This window comes from Cajanus cajan, chromosome 3 (assembly GCF_000230855.2).
Source record: "Cajanus cajan strain Asha chromosome 3, NIPB_CcT2T_4, whole genome shotgun sequence".
Classification (NCBI taxonomy): Eukaryota; Viridiplantae; Streptophyta; class Magnoliopsida; order Fabales; family Fabaceae; genus Cajanus; species Cajanus cajan.
The window spans coordinates 27,245,431-27,266,119 of record NC_138519.1 but is presented as its reverse complement, the minus strand read 5'-3'; the positions used below and the strand labels follow the sequence as shown (position 1 = coordinate 27,266,119).

The window sequence follows — 20,689 nt, the reverse complement described above, 5'->3', positions numbered from 1 at the left end:
TTATACTAGACCAAAAATATCTCTGTAAGGTTACATCATGATATCTTAACAACCAAACAGAGATTTGAATTTCAGTGATGTAACAACTCACAAGAAAATAAAACATGATCTTAATGGTGACAATCAAAACCAAGAAATGAAATCCGGTGATGTAAAAACTAACAAGAAATAAAACAAGTCAAAGAAATTGTATCATAGTTAGTCTCAAAGCTCAAATTGATGAAAAGTTCAACTAGGAGCTGCAAATTAATCTACAGAAGCTATAGCTATGACTAGAAGAAACTCTATTAATGGACAAAACTTCCAATTTAGACTTCATTCTCCCCCATGCATGCTTGAATACCAATTTCATTAATCAAGTTTTTGTTTCTGATATCTCATTTTCTATGAGATTGATGCAATATACACGTGAACCAAAATGCTTCACATTTAGACCAGCTTTCTCACAACCATTGAAGAAAAGCAATTCATCTTCCTTCCCAATTCTGCGTCTCCAGCTCATTAGAAAGGCTGGCCGTGGCAACACTACATCTCCTGTCAACACAAGATTCAGTAAAGATGCAACCTTGAGTAGCTCAAGCGTGTTAGTTAAAGGGGTCTCTGGCACTATACCGTCTTTCTCATCATTGTCAGTTGGAGATGTTTCTCTCCTATCTCGGGGCTTATAACATTTGAGAAGAAAGGAAATGGTCTGTATCAAATTTGCATACTGTTTTACATCTGCAAACGTTTAAGATTTGAGACAGATACAAGGGACTGCTTCAATATGTAATAATCTCTCTTTCTCAATGAAAGAAAATCAAGAGAGAAAAAAAATCATAAGAGGAGATCAGAAACACAAATTAAAACATTTCCCAGAGCATGATCAGGAAACTTGTCTGGTAATTGACAAGGAGTAATGCTACATGTACAACAAATATTCAGTGTTAAAGATATACTGGTAATTTTACTGGTTTACAAACCAGTAGCAACGGCAGGCTATTCCTTAATTGATATATTTCATTAGTGACAATGAACTAATATTCAGTTTTAAAAATAAAAAATAAAAAAGAGGGGGAGGGGGTTGGATAACCAAGTTAGTAAAAAGATAATAATCTTACACAATAAGATATCACTTGCAATAATCAGGTCCCAGTCAGGTTCAGAATTTGGAAATTTGTCTCCCCAGGTGTCTGAAAATACAAGCACAATTAGTATTTGCAATAGAAAAATTAATAACAGAATCAAAAGTAATATAAAGAACATGTAAAATGATGTAGAATTAAATACGTGAGATTAATAAGTTTACATATGCATATATTTACATTAGGTATAATATTAATTATAATCACCTACTAGTCAGTAACAGCTAATACTACTAACCATCATGTGCTTATTTCCAACAACTCATCATACATGTCCTTATTTCTAACCTCCCCCTCAAGTAAGAGCATATATGTCACATGAGGCAAGCTTGCTACAAATGCTACAAATGAAGTCAGCCCAAGGCCCTCTAATGGAATTATAAATAAATCAACAAAGTAGTTATCAGAGTTGACAACACCAGTAGTAATCTTGTCAGATAAAACATTTTCTCTGACAAAATGACAGTTAATCACTATGTTTACGGTTCTCATAAGAAAGATTGGGTTAAAAGCAATATGTTTGCAGCTTGGTTGTCAAAAATCAGTTTAATTTCCTTTAACGACTCCCAACTTGAGCTACAAAAGCAATATTTTAACCATGCAAGTTCACAAGTTACTGCCACCAACGCACGACACTTGCGTCCACATAGAAACTAGCAACTATGTTTAGTTTCTTAATCACCCAAGAAATTATCTCCAACAAACACACAAAACCCTGAAATGATCTTCAATCTGATGATGAATCTGCCCAAACAGTATTAGAATAGGCAACAACTTGAGCATTGCCAATGTTTTCATGAAGTAACCCATTTTACCTGATGCATTGTTGATGTATCTAAATGTAAAGTACTAATCATCCACATGTAGGAGACAATAACATAAAGCAAGCAGATTAAATCAAAGGCAGCAAGTTTTGTTAACTAAGCAATGATAAGGCTCAAATACAAAATTGTTTTATGTCATAAAAGGTTTTGAAGTACAACCATAAGGGAAACTAAACTAACTAGCCAGAAAACAGAGTATCACCACTTTGATACCCATCTCAACAGCTAACTAAGAAGCATAAGACAACTAGGTCAATTGAAAGAAGACTCACGTTTTATGTGAGGAATGACAGGTATTTCATTTGCCCTGCAGTTATGAGCTATGTTCTTCTCTATTTCTTGATCATCATAGTCTGAAGTTGTAATATCAAGATTATATGATTTCCGAAGAAATATGGCCAAAGCACCTGTGCCACTGAAATTGGATACCACATGAGCAAGGAAAAAGAAATCAATTTTCTGCAATGTGGAGATCTACAGACATGGTAATACACTCCCATAAGAAATGCAGTTAAGTGACTTAAGTCTGGTAGTCACAGAAACCGAGAGTGATTATTGATATATGTGCAGCTGGATGCAATCATAGGATCAAGTTAAGATCCCTTCAGTAAGAAAATTTTGAGTAAAACTTCTATGCTTTGCAAATAACTATATCTTAGACCAATAAATTAATGTACAAGTACCTCCCCAGCTCAATGGCACGCCGTCCTTCAATGCATGACCTGTGCTGAACTAACCATTCTGCAAATGCAAATGTCCCTGGCCAGAGTAAATTAGCATTTAGTTGATGAAAGGAAAATTCTCGGATAATCAACTCCTGCATAAAAGATAATGGAGTAGAGCAACTCAGACCAGTACATTACAAGTTAATGCTAAAAAAACCTCAAACATGGACATAATTAAATAAGTTTGGAAATGTTTTAAGTCCTATCAAGATATGTAGGTTCTAGTTTGGAAATAATCAATATCCAATTTGAGAGTTAAGCTTAGTTTGGAAGAGAATCTTAACATTCCATGATGCTCAACAGCCATGGCGCTCATGCAGGCTGGCCCACATATTTTTATGCAGATTTAGATATGTGTTTTATACGTATCATATCCTTTATACTTTTAGAATAATTGTATTGCTGTATCAAATGTGTAACATATCTGATATACATATCAAATATGCACATCATAGGCAGGCAGCGCACTAATCCTTTGACTAATCTAGGGTGAATTCTACAGTGTTGGGTCACCATCCATGCCCCCTCATTTGCAACTGAGACAAGATTTACAAATGGTTTTGCTGAATTGCTCGAGGAAAATAACCACAACAAGCTATATTATGTTAACAAGATTTACAAATAAATCAAAATACACATAATACTGATACAGTCCCTAAACAAAAGATATTTCCCTGAATGGGAGATACTTTTTGACAATCTTCCACAAGTTGGAGCATATAAATCATATGCAAATGCACCAAACTTGTTATAGATGAATTGAATCTGAGGAAGTCAAAGACTATGAGACTTTGTAAGAACATCTTAAGATGATCACTAGAATTGACAAACTCAAAAACAATTTCCATAGAGAGAAATTTCTCCCTGACAAAGTGACAAAATTGACAATCAATCTCTATATGCTTGATTCTTTCATGAAAGACTAGGTTAGATGGAATATGAAGCGTAGCTTGATCATCAGAGTACAGTTTTATTTTATCAATGCTATCAAACTTCAACTAACAAAGTAACTGCATTACCCATTTAAGTTCACAAGTAGCCATTGCCATAGCTCAAACTCAATACTCAACCTCTGCACTAGATTGAGCAACAATATTTTGCTTCTTACTTTTCCAGGGTATGAGATTTCCACCAACAAAGACAATATTCTGTACTAGTAGATCGCCTATCAATGAGGGAATCAGCCCGGTTTGTGTCTGAATACCCCACCACACAAGTGTATTTCCTTTGTCTTTAATATAACATTCCTTGACCCAAGGCATTTTTAACACATCATAAAAATCAGTGTATTTCTGTGATCACCACAAGATGATAACACAAACTCACCACACTTACTGCAGGAAAAAGTTTTCCGGGTCTACATACTGTAATATAGTTTTGCTTCCCAACAAACTTCCAATACCTGCCAGGATTGGAATAAAGCCTCTGATCTGGCAATAATTTGCTGTTTGGATCCATTGGGAGTATCAATGGGTTTACAACTTATGATACCAATTTCCTCCAATAAATCCAAAGCATATTTTCTTTGTATAATCACAATGCTGTTCCATGAGTAAGCCACCTCAAGACCAAGGAAGTATTTTAGTTTTCCCAGGTCTTTGGTTTGGTTGGAAGTGGAAAACAAATACAAATACTTCATCAATTCAAATATTCCCTCGTGGTCATCATATGTAATAACTCATAACTATATCACCACATAAACCACCAAATAAATGTACCTTCAAAATGTATGTCAATGAAAAAACTAAATAATGAGCTTCACTTCACATTATATCAAATTCCTGCAAAATAGTACTAAACTTATCGTATCAAAATAGATGAGACTGTTTTAAACCCTAGAGAGATCATTTGAACTTGCACACCAAGCCTGACTCCTCCTAGGCAACAAACCAAGTGAATATTAATCTTTACTTCGCTTGTTTTCATCCCAAACTTGCTTAAACAATGGGTGGATTTCCAAAAAAAAACAGTATGACACTAAGATCTTCCTAAAAGAAATAGTTTCTTTCTAAGACTAAAGAGACCCTACATCGTCAGAACATCTCCATTTCCTATATACTCAACAATATTATTCATCATTCACTAGTTTTCAATATTTTCCTCTTCCAAACGGTAAAACACTTCAGCTCAAGTTTTGAACCTTCCAACACATCAAATAGCATTCCCATTGAAGCAACTCTACCAGCACCATTACAAGCTCACAGCTGCTCTAGCAACAAGACTCTCATAGCAACCAACCCAATAAAAACAAAACATAAACATCCCTCTCAATTGCAACATCCCCTTCCTAAAGTGCACGGTACTTTATCCAAACCCTTCAACAATACCCCAACTAAACTAAAACTTTGAACATAATACGAACCTGAAACTGACAGTCCCCAGAACAAACCCACATGAAGAAATCTGCTTAAACATCTATTAAAGGTGGAAACTTTACCATCCCAGGAAACTGGTGCTTCCTCTCGACATAGCTCTCCTCAGTGTCTGCATTTTCCTCACCTGCATTCAAAACCCAAATTGTCCCACAACGTAGAAATGGATTAAGAAGCTAATAGAAGAAGATAACGAGAGAGAGAGATTACGAGTAGCAATTTCATCTTCGGAGAAGAGGGATGATGGAGAGAAGATAGCTATATCCATTTGTAGGTGGCGATTAGTGATGGAACATGAAATTGAAAAGCTGGTGAAGCTAACTAGATTACTCTTTGGCTGCTTAGTCACTTTTCTGTTGTTAGTGATTTCGTTTTGGAGTTTTGGGCATGGCAGTGGGATTGCACAGGTGCGGCGTGTTTTGCCATGACTTGGTGGCACGGTGTGCGATTCCTTTTGCTCAGGGAATAATTATTTTTTTTGAAAAATATATCAAAAATTATTTTATTTTATTTTATAACTAGTAATTTATTGGAAGTAACTATATAAAAATAAATAAAAATAATAATTAAATAGATGATTACTTAGAAACTTATTGAAAGTAAAAAAAAAAATAGAAATTAAATAAAAAAGACAAATGAGAGAGAAGGATAGTAAGAGATTTTTTTTTAAAAAAAATAAGAAAAATTACAAAGATGGTGGCAATGAAGATTGAACCTAGGTTCTCATGTTTCTAACTACTTCAACCCTTTCCCACTGAACCACTAGACTAACCCTAATAGTTTAGAAAGATAGTAAGAGATGGTAGTTTGAAAATATAAAGGTACAATAATTTAAATTTTGTGTATGTTAACATATGTTATTATTTTTATACATTGTTATAGATTATAGATAATAATTAATAGTAATTATATATTATATAACTATAATAATTGTAATTATATAAATTAATTCATATCTAACATAAATTATAAATGAAACAACAAACTAGAAAGCTTCTATGGTGAAGCTGATGGAAGAGCATGGGCCAAAGGCCCAACCACTAGAGCTATGGCCAGGAGATTACTTGAAGATTTGTCTGCTTCAGAGCTTAGTGGGCTTGGTGGGCCTAGGGTGCTTCTCACATGGACCTTACTTGATTAAACACCATGTTTTATTGCATTTTATTAGTATAGGAAATTACGTTGATTTTGGTCTTGTATTTTGACCATAGTTTAGGGTTTATGTTCTTGGGCTTATAGTTGGGCTTCTTAGGCTTTGGGCTTTTGATACCCAATATTAGGCTCATTTTTCTTCTTGTAATTTTTCCTATTCATTATATTTCTTAGGCCAATGTATTTCGGTCAATAGATTAGGTTTATATGAAGTATACATTAATAGGTGCATTAGGGTTCATTCATATGACATTTAGAAGTAATTTGAATTGAATTTGAGTCACATGGAATGCATGGAGAGGTTCCGGCCATGTGAGCTTCAAATTCAATCCAAATCACTCCCAAATGACATTAGAATGAGGTACCTATCTGGATTTGTCTCTTGGTTAAGCCTAAGTTTGAATTTCAAATTCAAATTTGAAATTCAAACTTGGCGCCAACTAAGCTACACGGATTGGCGCCAATTTTTGACCTAGTTTTCACCTATAAATGTATCTCTCCCACCTTGTACAAACACTTTTGAACATATATTGAATTTCTGATTTCATATTCAGCAATTCTTCAAGAGTCACCGAAGTTGAGAGAAAACTAGAAAGAGTGCATTCAAACACCATAGCAAACCTTCATTTCCTTCCCTTTGAAGTGAGCAATCTTTTGATTGTTAAGCTCGGATACTTCCTTCTAGGCTTAAGCCTCTTCAATCCGAGAGTTCTCATCCTTCTAAAGTGTGCAACACTTTGGACCTTTCTCCTTTAAAGAAGATCCGTGCTTAGGAGGAGCTAAGGAGGAGTCCATTCTTCACTTCTTCTACTTCTTCTATCATTTTTTGTATCAAGAGCAAGGTCTTCAAGGAGATAAGTTGTTTCACTTTTTGAGTCTGTTTCTTCTTGTGTTCTAGTGTGTCTTTGTGTTCTAATTGTCTTGATTGAGTTTCTTTTCGGATCTATATGTTTTGAATCACATTTTGTTCCATAAATCCATTGGTTGATTGTTTTTGAATTTTCTTCCACAATCAACATGTTTAGGACCTATTAGCTTGTGCTTATTTTGAATTTCTTTGAGTCTCTCCATTCCAGTATGTGTCCGTGATTGGACTCCATGCATTGTATTAGATTTTGGTTTTGAATCCATGTTTTGTCTTAGAATGTTTGTTTAGTCCTTATATGTTTAAGAATTCCTTGAATAGCATGTTGACCTAATTTTGTTTTTGAGTGCATTGTTCATCATTTGTTGCTCTCGGTTTGTGTTCTATTGTGCCTACCTATTTGTGCTTTTTCTTTTGCCTTATTGTGTTCATAATTTGCTACTAGTTCTAGCAAATTTCTTTAGAGTTAGGTTTCCATTATGTACTTAAGTTTTCAAATTACTTTCCATTGAAAAATCTTAAGAAAATTTGTGTTACCTAAAATCTCAAGTGTTTAATCCTACTTCTAGTGCACTAACTTTGTGGATTCAAATTTTATAAATAAAAAAAAAAGAATTAAGAGGCTGAAAACAGAGATAAAAATAGAGCCTAAGTTGCAAAAGTTCAAAAGAAAAGAGTACAAAAGGAATCCAAACACAAAACCTAAAAACTAGTGCACTAGTTTCATCATTTTCACTTGAATTTTTGGTTAACTTGTAGTCTCGGTTTTTATAGCTTGGAATCATAAAAAAATTGAAACAAAAGGCAAATACCTTCTCTGGAATCTTAATTTGAATATAGAAAAAGAAAGAATTAAAAAAATAGAAAAAGCAATTTAAATTGAAAAAGCCGAGAGGTGTACATTGACAAAAAAAATACTTGATTCCTTGGCTTGTTTTGACTACTACTTGTTCTATACTTATCCAATTGCTTTCAAAATTTTTTTGTATTGTTCATCTACTCTAGTACCTATCTAGGAACCTTCCTAACTGAGTGCTAGCTTTATTTGGAGTCTTATTTTTCAGTTTTACTTGTTGAACCTCTTTGAGTCTTGTCATATATACATATTAATCTTCATTTTTGGTATAAGCTTTTCAAATTGTGCTTTTATTGCTTGTCTTGTTTTCTTTCCTTAAAATTCCTGTGCTGGAAGTGGCCTCAAATCCTTGCTTAAGGATCAAGCATTGACTCAACAAAGAGTAGGAAAGTTTTGGACACTAATACCACAAAATTTGACCTAATTTAGTGACCAAACTTTTCCTAAATTTCCTTCACTTGAGTGACCATTCCTTTCACCTTGTGAGGAGCCTCCATTAACCTCTTTTGTTGTGTTTATTGTGCAGGTCCAGGAGCTTCTTTATTGGAGAGTTGGTGACGGAGTAAAACACTTAAACAAGTTTTAGAAAATTGGACAACAAATCCGTCACTAGCTTGGTCACTAAAGCCGTCATTTATTGCTTTCTAGGCTAGTTTAAATTTTTGCAAAATCTCTTGTATTTTAAACCAATTTGTAAAGCTTGGAGGGAGTATTAAGAAGCTGGTCAGGTATATCTAACTCCTTGATAGCCTTCTCACGTGTAGTACTAGTGGAAGTGGCTTGGAAATTTCATATGTTTCAAGCTTCCACTTAGGGTTATACGACTAGCTACTTAATCTTGCTTCTTTTAAGTTTCTTGTTCATATTTGTGTTTACTTTGCTGCCCTAATTCGTCTAGAATTGTGTAGTTTTATTTGCTCACGTTTAGTTTAGTCTCAAAAAATAAACAAATTGTGAAAAGCATACAAAATTTTTGTGAAAAGTTTTGGGGAATTGGAAGTACCACAAAGGAGTTTAGTGATTTCCGCTTGAAAATGCTTGGTTATTAAGTGGCTCTTTGTAGCTCACCTCCCTTGATAGTTCAACTTGTACACTTAGACTTCCAAGTGCTATTTTCATTCCTAGAAAATTACAAAAACATTTTATAACTTTTTGCATAGCATATAAATTCTTATTGCTTAATCATGAGTCATCATTCTCAAAGTAGTAGTGACTTTGAAACTCCTAAAAGTTTTAAAAGAATTATCAAGGAGGTTGAAGCACTAAAACTTTGGAAGCATGAAGAGGTACTTCAAAAACAAAAAGAAAAGGTTCAAAGAGAAGTACAACTTATTGCTTTAGAGGAAGAGATACAAAAGATTAAGCAACGAGAAGAAAAACTCTTAAAAAAATTACATAAAAACAAAAGTCAAAAAAGTTCTTCTAAAAGTTCCACTAAGAGTTCCAATGACTCTCAAAGCCAAGAATATGATGGTAGTTTGAATATGGATGCATACTACCAACCTAAACCTAGGAGAGTCATTAAGGAACCAAAAGTGAGGGAATCAAGGGTTGATCTCCCTTACTTTCATGGAAAAGAAAATGTGGACGCCTACTTGGATTGGGAGATGAAAGTGGAGCAAATCTTCACTTGTCATCAAGTAGGTGAGGAAAGAAAAGTTCCCTTGGCCACCTTAGCTTTCCAAGGACAAGCTATGTATTGGTGGACATCCTTGGAAAGAGAGAGAAGACTTCACAATGATCCTCCCGTTACTTATTGGAATGAATTAAGGAGTGCTATGAGAAGAAGGCGCATTCCTTCTTATTATAGTAGGGAGCTTATGGATAAGCTCCAAAGACTCCAACAAAAGAACATGAGTGTGGAGGAGTATAGACAGAAAATGAAGTTGTATCTTATGAGGGCTGGGATTAGGGAAGAAGAAAGGTTGACCACTGTTAGATTTTTGAGTGGTCTAAATTTTGACCTAAGAGATAGAGTTTAGTTACTCTCTTATAGGGACCTTGATGATTTGGTCCAACTTTGTATAAGGGTGGAACAACAAAATTTTAGAAAAAGCTCTTTTAAAGGCAAAACTCAATCTAGCTTTTATATCAAGAAAGACTACAAGAGGGAGGGTCAATATGATTCCTCTAAGAAATTTGGCAAAGGTCTAGAAAATGAAAAAGAGAAAAATGAAAATGTTGTCACTTCTAGTGGTAAGACTAGTGACATCAAATGCTTTAAATGTCTTGGGAGAGGCCATATAGCTTCTCAATGCCCCACTAAAAAGGTGATGATTTTGAAAGGGCAAGACGTTTATAGTAGTGTTGATGAATCTAGTTCCACTACTTCAAGTGATAATGAAACAAGTGAGGAAGACCATCCAATTGAAAGTTCATATCCTTGTGATGGTCAACTTCTAATGATTAGAAGGCTTCTAGGAAGCCAACCTCATGAGTCTCACCTTTCACAAAGAGAGAATATTTTCCACACAAGGTGTAAAATTTTTGATAATGCTTGTTATCTCATTGTGGATAGTGGGTCTTGTTGCAATTGTTGTAGCACAAGGTTGGTGGAGAAGCTTGGTCTTACTCCTATTCCCCATCCGAAACCATATCAACTTCATTGGATTAATGAAGATGGGGATATCAATGTTGATAAAAAAGTGAAAGTCAAGTTCTCTATTGGTAACTATGAAGATCAAGTGGTTTGTGACATAGTTCCAATGGAGGCTTGCCATATTTTGTTGGGAAGGCCATGGCAATTTGACAAGAAAACCATGCACAATGGCCTTACCAATGAAATTACTTTCACTCATAAAGAAAAGAAGTTTGTAGTTCATCCTTTGTCTCCTTCACAAGTGATAGAGGATCAAGTACAAATGAAAATGAAAAGAGAAGAAGAAAAAACAAACTTGATTAAAAAAAAAAGGAAAAAAAGCATAAGTCTTCAAAGAAGAATAAGGAAGAGAAACATCTTCCAATAGAAGGAATTCAACAAGAATTTTTAAAACAAACTTTAATTGTTGAAAAACCTTCTTACATTCTTCTTTGTAGAGGTATGCTTCATTGTCATAATTTAAGCATTGAGCCTAGTTCTTTACCTCCTCAAGTTTTTCAATTATTAAAAGAATTTGATGATATATTCCCTAGTGATGGTCCAGAGGGCCTTCCTCCTTTTAGGGGTATAGAACATCAAATTGATTTTGTGCTTGGGGCTAGTCTACCCAATAGACCAGCCTATAGGACAAATCCCCAAGAAACTAAGGAGATAGAGAACCAAGTTCAAGAATTATTGGATAAAGGGTGGGTGCAAAAGAGTTTGAGTCCCTGTGTTGTGCCTGTATTGTTAGTGCCCAAGAAAGATGGAAAATGGAGAATGTGTAGTGATTGTAGGGCTATTAACAATATCACAATCAAGTACAAGCACCCAATCCCTAGACTTGATGATATGCTTGATGAATTACATGATGCTATTATATTTTCTAAAATTGATCTTAAAAGTGGTTATCACCAAATAAGAATCAAAGAGGGTGATGAGTGGAAAACTGCTTTTAAGACCAAATTTGGATTGTATGAGTGGCTTGTTATGCCTTTTGGTTTAACTAATGCACCAAGTACATTCATGAGGCTTATGAATCATGTCTTGAGAGAGTGTATAGGTAAATTTGTTGTTGTTTATTTTGATGACATCTTAATCTATAGTCGGTCTCAAGATGATCATATAGGACATCTTAGAGAAGTTTTGATGATCCTTAGGCAAAACTACTTATTTGCAAATTTTGAAAAATGTACTTTTTGTGTGGATCATGTGGTTTTCCTAGGGTTCATAGTAAGCAAAAAAGGGGTTCGTGTGGACCCCGAGAAAATCAAAGTCATTCAAGAGTGGCCAAAGCCTAAAAATGTTAGTGAAGTTAGGAGTTTTCATGGATTAGCAAGTTTTTATAGAAGATTTGTGCCTAACTTCTCTAGCATTGCTTCACCATTGAATGAGCTTGTCAAAAAAGATGTGTTATTTGAATGGACTTCAAAGCATGACCAAGCATTTCAACTTCTTAAGGATCAACTTACTAATGCACCCATTTTAGCTCTACCAAATTTTGAAAAGACTTTTGAGCTAGAATGTGATGCATCAGGAGTTGGCATAGGAGCTGTGTTATTGCAAGGAGGACATCCCATTGCATATTTTAGTGAAAAACTAAAAGGTGCCTCCCTCAATTACCCTACCTATGACAAGGAGTTGTATGCATTGGTTAGAGCCTTACAAACTTGGGAACACTACCTTGTGTCCAAAGAGTTTGTCATCCATAGTGACCATGATTCACTTAAATATTTAAGAGGTCAAGGTAAGTTAAATAAGAGGCATGCCAAATGGTTAGAGTTCCTTGAACAATTTCCATATATTATTAAATTCAAGAAAGGAAAATCAAATGTTGTAGCTGATGCTTTATCTAGAAGGCATACTTTGCTTATGTCTCTAGGTACTCAAATTCTTGGATTTGATAATGTTAAGGAGTTGTATGAGGAAGATCTTGATTTTGGTGATAATTATAAAAAATGACAACAAAAAGCTTTTGATGGTTTCTATATGGCTGAGGGGTATTTGTACAAAGAAGGAAGGTTATGTATACCCCAAGGATCCATTAGGAAACTATTAATTAAAGAGAGTCATGAAGGTGGGCTTATGGGGCACTTTGGTGTTGAGAAAACCCTTAGTTTACTAAAAGAAAAATTTTATTGGCCCCATATGCGAAAGGATGTCCAAAGGCATTGTTTTAGATGTTTGGCTTGTTTACAAGCCAAGTCTAAAGTGATGCCTCATGGTACATACACACCTTTGCCAGTTGCTTCTTCCCCTTGGGTAGATATTAGCATGGATTTTGTGCTAGGTTTACCTAGAACCCAAAGGGGAATGGATTCTATCTTTGTGGTAGTGGACCGTTTCAGTAAAATGGCTCATTTCATTCCATGCCACAAAGTAGATGATGTAAGCAATATTGCAAAACTCTTCTTTAGAGATGTGGTTAAACTCCATGGGTTTCCTAGGACTATAGTTTCAGATAGAGATACTAAGTTCCTAAGCCACTTTTGGCGTGTCTTATGGTCAAGACTAGGAACCAAACTCCTCTTTTCAACTACTTGTCATCCTCAAACAGATGGCCAAACTGAGGTAGTGAATAGATCTCTGTCTACTATGCTTAGGGCAGTCCTAAAGGGCAATCACAAATCTTGGGATGAGTTTTTGCCTCACATTGAATTTGCCTACAATAGGTAGTTCACAAAACTACCAATATTTCTCCTTTTGAGGCTGTGTATGGGTTTAATCCTTTAACTCCTTTAGACTTGATACCTCTTCCTAATGTTGAACACTTCATTCATAAGGAAGGGGCTTCAAGAGCTGAGTTTGTTAAAAAACTTCATGAAAGGATTAAAACTCATATTCAACTCCAAAATGAGAAATATGCCAAACAAGGAAGTAAAGGCAAGAAACCTATGATCTTCGAGGAAGGTGATTGGGTTTGGCTTCACTTAAGAAAAGAACGTTTTTCAAATCAAAGGAAGTCCAAACTCAGTCCTAGAGAAGATGGTCCCTTTCAGGTCTTACAACGTATCATTGATAACGCTTATAGACTTGATTTACCCTCTGATTATGGAGTCAGCACTACTTTTAATGTTAGTGATCTCAAACCTTTTGTAGGTGCTAGTGATGAAGAGGAAGAGTCTTCAGATTCGAGGACGAATCCTTCTCAAGAGGGAGGGAATGATGGAAGAGCATGGGCCAAAGGCCCAACCACTAGAGCTATGGCCAGGAGATTACTTGAAGACTTGTCTGCTTCAGAGCTTAGTGGGCCCAATGGGCTTGGTGGGCCTAGGGTGCTTCTCACATGGACCTTACTTGATTAAACACCATGTTTTATTGCATTTTATTAGTATAGGAAATTACGTTGATTTTGGTCTTGTATTTTGACCATAGTTTAGGGTTTATGTTCTTGGGCTTATAGTTGGGCTTCTTAGGCTTTGGGCTTTTGATACCCAATATTAGGCTCATTCTTCTTCTTGTAATTTTTCCTATTCATTGTATTTCTTAGGCCAATGTATTTCGGTCAATAGATTAGGTTTATATAAAGTATACATTAATAGGTGCATTAGGGTTCATTCATATGACATTTAGAAGTAATTTGAATTGAATTTGAGTCACATGGAATGCATGGAGAGGTTCCGGCCATGTGAGCTTCAAATTCAATCCAAATCACTCCCAAATGACATTAGAATGAGGTACCTATCCGGATTTGTCTCTTGGTTAAGCCTAAGTTTGAATTTCAAATTCAAATTTGAAATTCAAACTTGGCGCCAACTAAGCTACACGGATTGGCGCCAATTTTTGACCTAGTTTTCACCTATAAATGTATCTCTCCCACCTTGTACAAACACTTTTGAACATATATTGAATTTCTGATTTCATATTCAGCAATTCTTCAAGAGTCACCGAAGTTGAGAGAAAACTAGAGAGAGTGCCTTCAAACACCATAGGAAACCTTCATTTCCTTCCCTTTGAAGTGAGCAATCTTTTGATTGTTAAGCTCGGATACTTCCTTCTAGGCTTAAGCCTCTTCAATCCGAGAGTTCTCATCCTTCTAAAGTGTGCAACACTTTGGACCTTTCTCCTTTGAAGAAGATCCGTGATCAGGAGGAGCTAAGGAGGAGTCCATTCTTCACTTCTTCTACTTCTTCTATCAGAAGCATAATAATAATATTTGATTATTTATTTTTTTAAAAATAATAACTATTCAAAATTTATTTTACATAAATGTTAGTGTTTCTAATTACAAAAAATGTTACTGTTTCCAATTACAAAAATATCTTTATGCAAAAATTATTTTTATCATGCACGACATTGTGTCAGCATTTCCATCGATACTCCTTCGACGGCTCCATCAACAACGTCATTTAGCATTATATCAACTACAAGGACGTATAAAATCAAAAACATCATTACTAGAATTCAAACATGAGTTGTTGCTGTCAAGTTCGCAGAAAAAGTGGGAACAGTGGAGAGCGAGCTTAACTCAATGATTTTTGCAAGGTAACTCGGAGACGGTGTTACAAACATTTCTAGAACACAACGAAGGTATTAGTCGTTAATCGTGACATTTTCATCTCTTAGTGTTGACAAAGCGAAGTTCTATCCGTGGTGGTAGTGATTTTGAGTTTGTGTCTTATCCTCTTCCCCTTACAATGAAGAATCCATATTTTTTTAAAAGGAAAAATACCTATTAATAAAAAAGAATATTGGATTTGTCACAACAACAAATAATTATAAAAAAAATCTGCTTACAATCAATTATGATACTTTAGTTCTACTAAAACTCCACTCAATGGTGTTCGAAGACTAAAGAGGTGTTCGGATTTCGGTTCCAAAGTTATGGAAACGCGAATCTATTTTTAAAATTCAATTAATAATGACATTTCAAACCTTTTATTGGCAACGACGGCTATGAACTCAGGGAAGCAATCATCATCCTTATGATATAGGATTGACACAACATGGCTACCTAACCCCAAAACCATCACCTCCAACAAAAGACAATCTTGGGTCAACATTCAAATTTTTATAAATAATGGCAAAAGTGTAAATTACATCCAAATAATCTCAACCATTCCATGTAATATGAAATATCATATAGTGGGTAAATCATTTACCCCAGGTGCACCACCCTAACAAGATATTTTATTTTGTTACTACATGCATGAATAGTCTAACATGCTACTTCATGTTAGAGTCTCTCACCTAATTTATATTTGTTAAGATAAGAAAGATATAGTTTGCCTGTGGGAATTTATAAGCTAACTCTCATTAAACCTAATTCAAATTAGATTGATTTATTGAGATAAATAAGTCATGTCAAGTTTTTTTAAGAAATCATTTTTAAAAAAATCTTTTAAACTTAATAAAAATACATATTCAAGTAAATATAATTAATATTATTGGCGTAAAATACTAGAGATACAAGAAAGGATTCTATTGAGTTTCAAATTATTTTTCACAAATATTTAAAAAAAATGAATTTTGTTTTATCACATAATCCAAATCTTTTACTAAAAAAATTGTGTCAAAGCTTTTATCAAAAGGCTTTCATAAAGATGAAGATTTGAAACATAATGTCAATTAGTAAACAAGGATAAAAAAGATATACAACCACGAGTTTTTTTTTTATAGTGGTTCGTGTTTATCTCAAGACTAAGTTCATTTCTTAGCATATCATCAACATTTATCATAACATTTTAAGCTGTAAGTATATTTTTAACAAGTTCTTTAAAGTTCAACACAAGTAGTCTTTCATTCGTATCTTTAAGAAATTAACTCAAGTGTTATTTGTAACAAAGTCATTTTAGTCTTCTATCAAACTCAAGTTTTCTTTATGTATAAAGATTTAAAGTATCAAAGCTTAAGAAATGAAAACCACAATGATTATTATGTTTCAACAAAAAATATTTTATCCTTATGCAAGTCTTCTTTAATATTTATTTAACCTCTTTAAAAAGTACTTATTTAGCGTTTAATAAAGTTTTTCTTCACTTGTAATGGTCGTTGAGACATTAAATGCAACATTTAATGTTATTTTCTAAATAATCACTTGATATCATATAAAATAAATAATTTATCTCCTCATTATTGTACTCAATATCTTCTTACATAGAGCATATTTTGCTTTTATGTCAAAATGTACACTAAACTTCCCTTTTTTTTGTATAAGATTTAGAAATCAAGTAGTTGAAAACCTTGGTTACTTTGCCTTTTGTATTTTATCTTTGAAGATCCTAAGAAAAGTCACATTATGAGCTTCATAAAAACTTCTTGTTGAAGTGACAATCCATGTAACTAAAAGATATATATATATAATGTTATTACTATTGTTTGTTCATATAAGCACATTATAGTACTATTTGTTGTTCATCTCATAATAAATTAATCATCCTTAATTAAAGACATTGAGCTTTGTTGTTAAATCAAAACTAGTATTTAAGTCTATGCATTTCATAAGCTAAATATTGATTATATGTAACAAAAAATATAAAAAAAAATTATATAGAAAAATAAATACTAAATTTGAATATATAAATTATATTTAAATTTTTGTATAAATAGATATTTTGAAAATATAAATTATACTTTAGATGTATGATAAATAATTTAGACTGTGACACAAGGTTGTTTTTAATTATTGATAATTTTTATAAAGATATTAAAATTTGTTTCATAAATAAAAAAAATGAATTATATAAGAAGTTAAAAGAATCTCTAAACACTTTAGTCAAAAACTAAATCCTAAAAAGACTCTTAGGCAAGATAATTTCACCATTAAAAGAATTGGATAAATAAAAATTTGGATTAGATAAGAAGTTAAAAGAATTCATACAAATATCCTCATTAAATAATTACCCTTAAAAATATTTTTGTACAAGATAGTCATTTTTGTTTAATATATAGAAATTGATATTTAAATAATCTTATTTATTCTTTGTCCAAAAAGTTATTATATTAAGTTTTTATTATAATAGTTCAAAATTATATATGTACTGATTTATTTAAAAGGTTAGGCTAGTTAGCTTGTATAAAGTCTTAAGTCATCAACTTAACATATAATGGAAACTAGTTTTCAGCTTGTATCAAAGACCAATTACACAATGAAAATTAGTTTCAATTATGTAATCAAGACTTTTTAATTCATGCTTACTTGTTTGTTTAACTTTTATTTATGTAGTGTAGGTATGATATGTCATTTATGCAATATGATGATAAATATACCAACAAGGTTACTTTTAGGTCTTTAGGGACAAATACGATCCAAGTAGAGGTGTGGGATTTAGGTCATTTAACTTTTAGGTCATTTACAAGATGAATCTTTGTCACATTTACTATTCACACGTAAAGAAGTGAAATATATTTGAGAAGAATGTTATACATGGGTGAAGGTGTTACATGTGATACCACAATTAATTTTTAACCATTTTTGCCAACGCTCACTTAGTGGTGTATTAAAAAGAAAGGTCACGAATAAATAATAAGTCATTTCGGGGTTACAGTGTGATGCATATGGCAACATCGAAATGAATGCATCATCAAAGAAAAGGCTTATGAGAAGCATATAGTAATGCATCAAATTTTGTTTTTTTTCATGAAGTTGGATTTTTGGTTTTGTAAAGGAATTATTTATTCTTTTATCTAATTGAGTGTTATGTTTGTCGAAGGGTGAACATAACCTTCCATCATGGAGGGAGCTATAAGTTTGTCAAAAGGAATTCAATCGTGAAGGAAATTGATTATTTGTGGAAGGAGCAATAAGTCCAATTTAGTTTTGATAAATGGTCTGTTAATTCAGGTGAGTGCATTGTTGCATAGCTATCAGAAACATAGGGGATCACGGGAATGAAAGGTACATGTCACAAGTGGTCTTTTAGGATATAAACTTTCGAGTTTGTTAGTATTAGATAACCCCTTATCATTGTAAAAATGCTGATGTAGAGATGAACAAATATATGTTGGGAACTACTTGTAGAAAGTGGTGAAAAAGAGACTAGGGGAAGTGGATAATATAAATCTATAGAGATGTTCGATAGAATAATTATCAAACATGTTGGATAGGGTATGACATCTCTAAGATCTACCAAAGGTGCTCAATATGTGCCACAAAATGGATGGGGCACTAGTGGTGAATTTTTACGCATCCTACTCTTCACATCCTATTTGGCTCATTTTTGGACTCTCACATGGATTCTTGGTCTAATGGTTTAGCAACACATAACATGTAGGGACCCATTCTAGTCAATTATAAGTGTTGTAATTTTTCAAATAATTGTTGGTGTATTGAGTATTAACACTGGTAAGGAAGATCCATGGTTAACTCTTAATTTGTACTCATAGGCAAATTACATCTAACTAGAGAACATATTACAGGGGATCTTATTTCTTTATCTGTAAAACGGTCCTTGGTACCCCTTGTACCAAATTAATATAATGTTGTTTTGCTGATAAAAAAAAAGTAGAGGTGATACATTCAAAGTTAAGCATCAACAACCCACTACTCCAACTCGTAAAAATAGTTTTAGTCATGTAACAAGAGGCAACAAAGACAATGGTTGCGACATGCCACAAGAGCTACTTGTTGCTCTTAATCCCAAGTACTAGCTCATGAGCCATGGATACGGGCAGGACTAAACTCGAGGGGTTTAAGGTGGTCAACCAAGATCTTATTGACTATGTGATGGAGTTACTTGGGATGAAATCTCACTAAGCACATGTTGGGATTGAATTAGGGTGCTTTCTACCATGGAGAACTATTTCAAGTGTTTCATGCGTGAACCATCAAAAAATATTTTTTTAAATTTTTTTAAAGTTTTTTAAAAAATAAAAAATGATGGTGACTTTTATACCCTTCCCCTTTTTATCTTCCTATATGTGAGGAAAGAAGGGCAGCGGTTCATCCCTTCCTTGAGCCGTTGGCTCGATTGCAATTATCCTTGGGTAGGGGTTTGAGTTCACTTGGGGTTTATCGTCGTTGAAATTTTAGCCACCATTATTAATATTATTATTCCAAAGTTCCAATTTCAATATTATTCTTCCATAGTAATCAACAATAATTGATTCGAAACTCGAAAATTGAAATTGGAAGTTACTTCTCGCTTCATGTCTTCTTCTTCATCTTCATCTCCTCCGAGAAGATGCCACTCGTCGCTAGTAACCAGGGCGCTAAATTCCACCATACCAAAATAGTCGTCAACAGATATCTCTTCCTTTAAAACTGGCCTTCAAATCAATGCCAACCACCACCCATTTTTCTCCATAAACAACCAATTAGCATTACTTTGTTTTGCAGATTTGTAATAAACAGTTTTAGATCACCACACACCAAGTCCTAGTCATGGTGTATTACATCAGTAGTTATATTTTCATAAACTAAACCAACATATATCTTCTAACAATGACACATTTCATAAACAACGTAACTGACAATGTCACGCTCTCCCAACACAAATGGTGTCTCCTTCGTCACATATGTGTCCTAAAACGCATTGGTGGCATCGAGAGGTTTAGGAGGGCAAGCAACACTGGGACAATCCATGACTAGGGATGGCAACGGGGCGGGGCGGGTACGGGTTTCATGATACCCATCCCCGTCCCCGCAACTCAAATCCATACCCGTCCCCGTCCCCATACCCGTTGGGTATGTAAATTTTGTCTCATCCCCGTCCCCGTCGGGTATCAGGTATACCCGTACCCGTACCCGTAAAAAATAATTTTTTAAAAACGGTGTGATGTGATGAGAGTGAATACCTAAAATTGAGGGCAACGCTATGATTCGCGTTGGTGTGGTGAAAGTGGTGGGGCATGTGCTTGTTCACAAAACGGCTGCACAGAACCTGCTTACAGGAAAGGCACAACCAGTTTTCGGTGGGGTGTTGGCACGTGTTGCAGTGAGTTTCAGGGGTCGAAATGTGACTCAGATCGTCGGATAATGCGCCCAGGTGGTCGCAGGAAGTTCTAGCAGCCACCCATCCCGATTCAGACCCATCTTCTTCACTTAAACCTAAACCTTCCTAATCCATAAACATTTATTCAGTCATATAATCAAACAAACATTTATTGAACCATATAACCAAACTTTTAAAGGTTTCTTCAAAAGCAGCCCTACGAGCTTTTCTCCACTTGTTCCCAATCTGATGCAAAGCCGTTAGAGGAGTAAGTAGAAAGCTCACAAGAAGGCTGAATTTCTTGATTTTCCGCTACGAGGG

General features: G+C 34.2%; 1 protein-coding gene across 1 annotated transcript; it reads right to left on the bottom strand.

Moving 5' to 3' along the window:
- Positions 1-123: 123 nt before the first annotated feature.
- LOC109816676 (S-adenosyl-L-methionine-dependent methyltransferases superfamily protein) lies at positions 124-5,509 on the bottom strand. Its single transcript, XM_020381757.3, has 7 exons — positions 5,256-5,509; positions 5,111-5,172; positions 2,632-2,765; positions 2,221-2,363; positions 1,101-1,172; positions 613-720; positions 124-534 (listed from the first exon to the last, which is right to left on the bottom strand). Exons 1-7 carry the CDS (start codon positions 5,311-5,313, stop codon positions 356-358), a joined length of 756 nt encoding a protein of 251 aa, XP_020237346.1. The 5' UTR covers positions 5,314-5,509; the 3' UTR covers positions 124-355.
- Positions 5,510-20,689: the final 15,180 nt, after the last annotated feature.

Bases quoted from the DNA above. Each gene is read 5' to 3' on its own strand.
- LOC109816676 (XM_020381757.3), bottom strand. From the start codon at position 5,313: ATGGATATAGCTATCTTCTCTCCATCATCCCTCTTCTCCGAAGATGAA. The intron at 5,173-5,255 runs GTAATCTCTCTC...TTTTGAATGCAG, and splicing joins CGAAGATGAAATTGCTACTC to GTGAGGAAAATGCAGACACT. The intron at 535-612 runs GTATAGTGCCAG...TTGTGTTGACAG, and splicing joins TGACAATGATGAGAAAGACG to GAGATGTAGTGTTGCCACGG.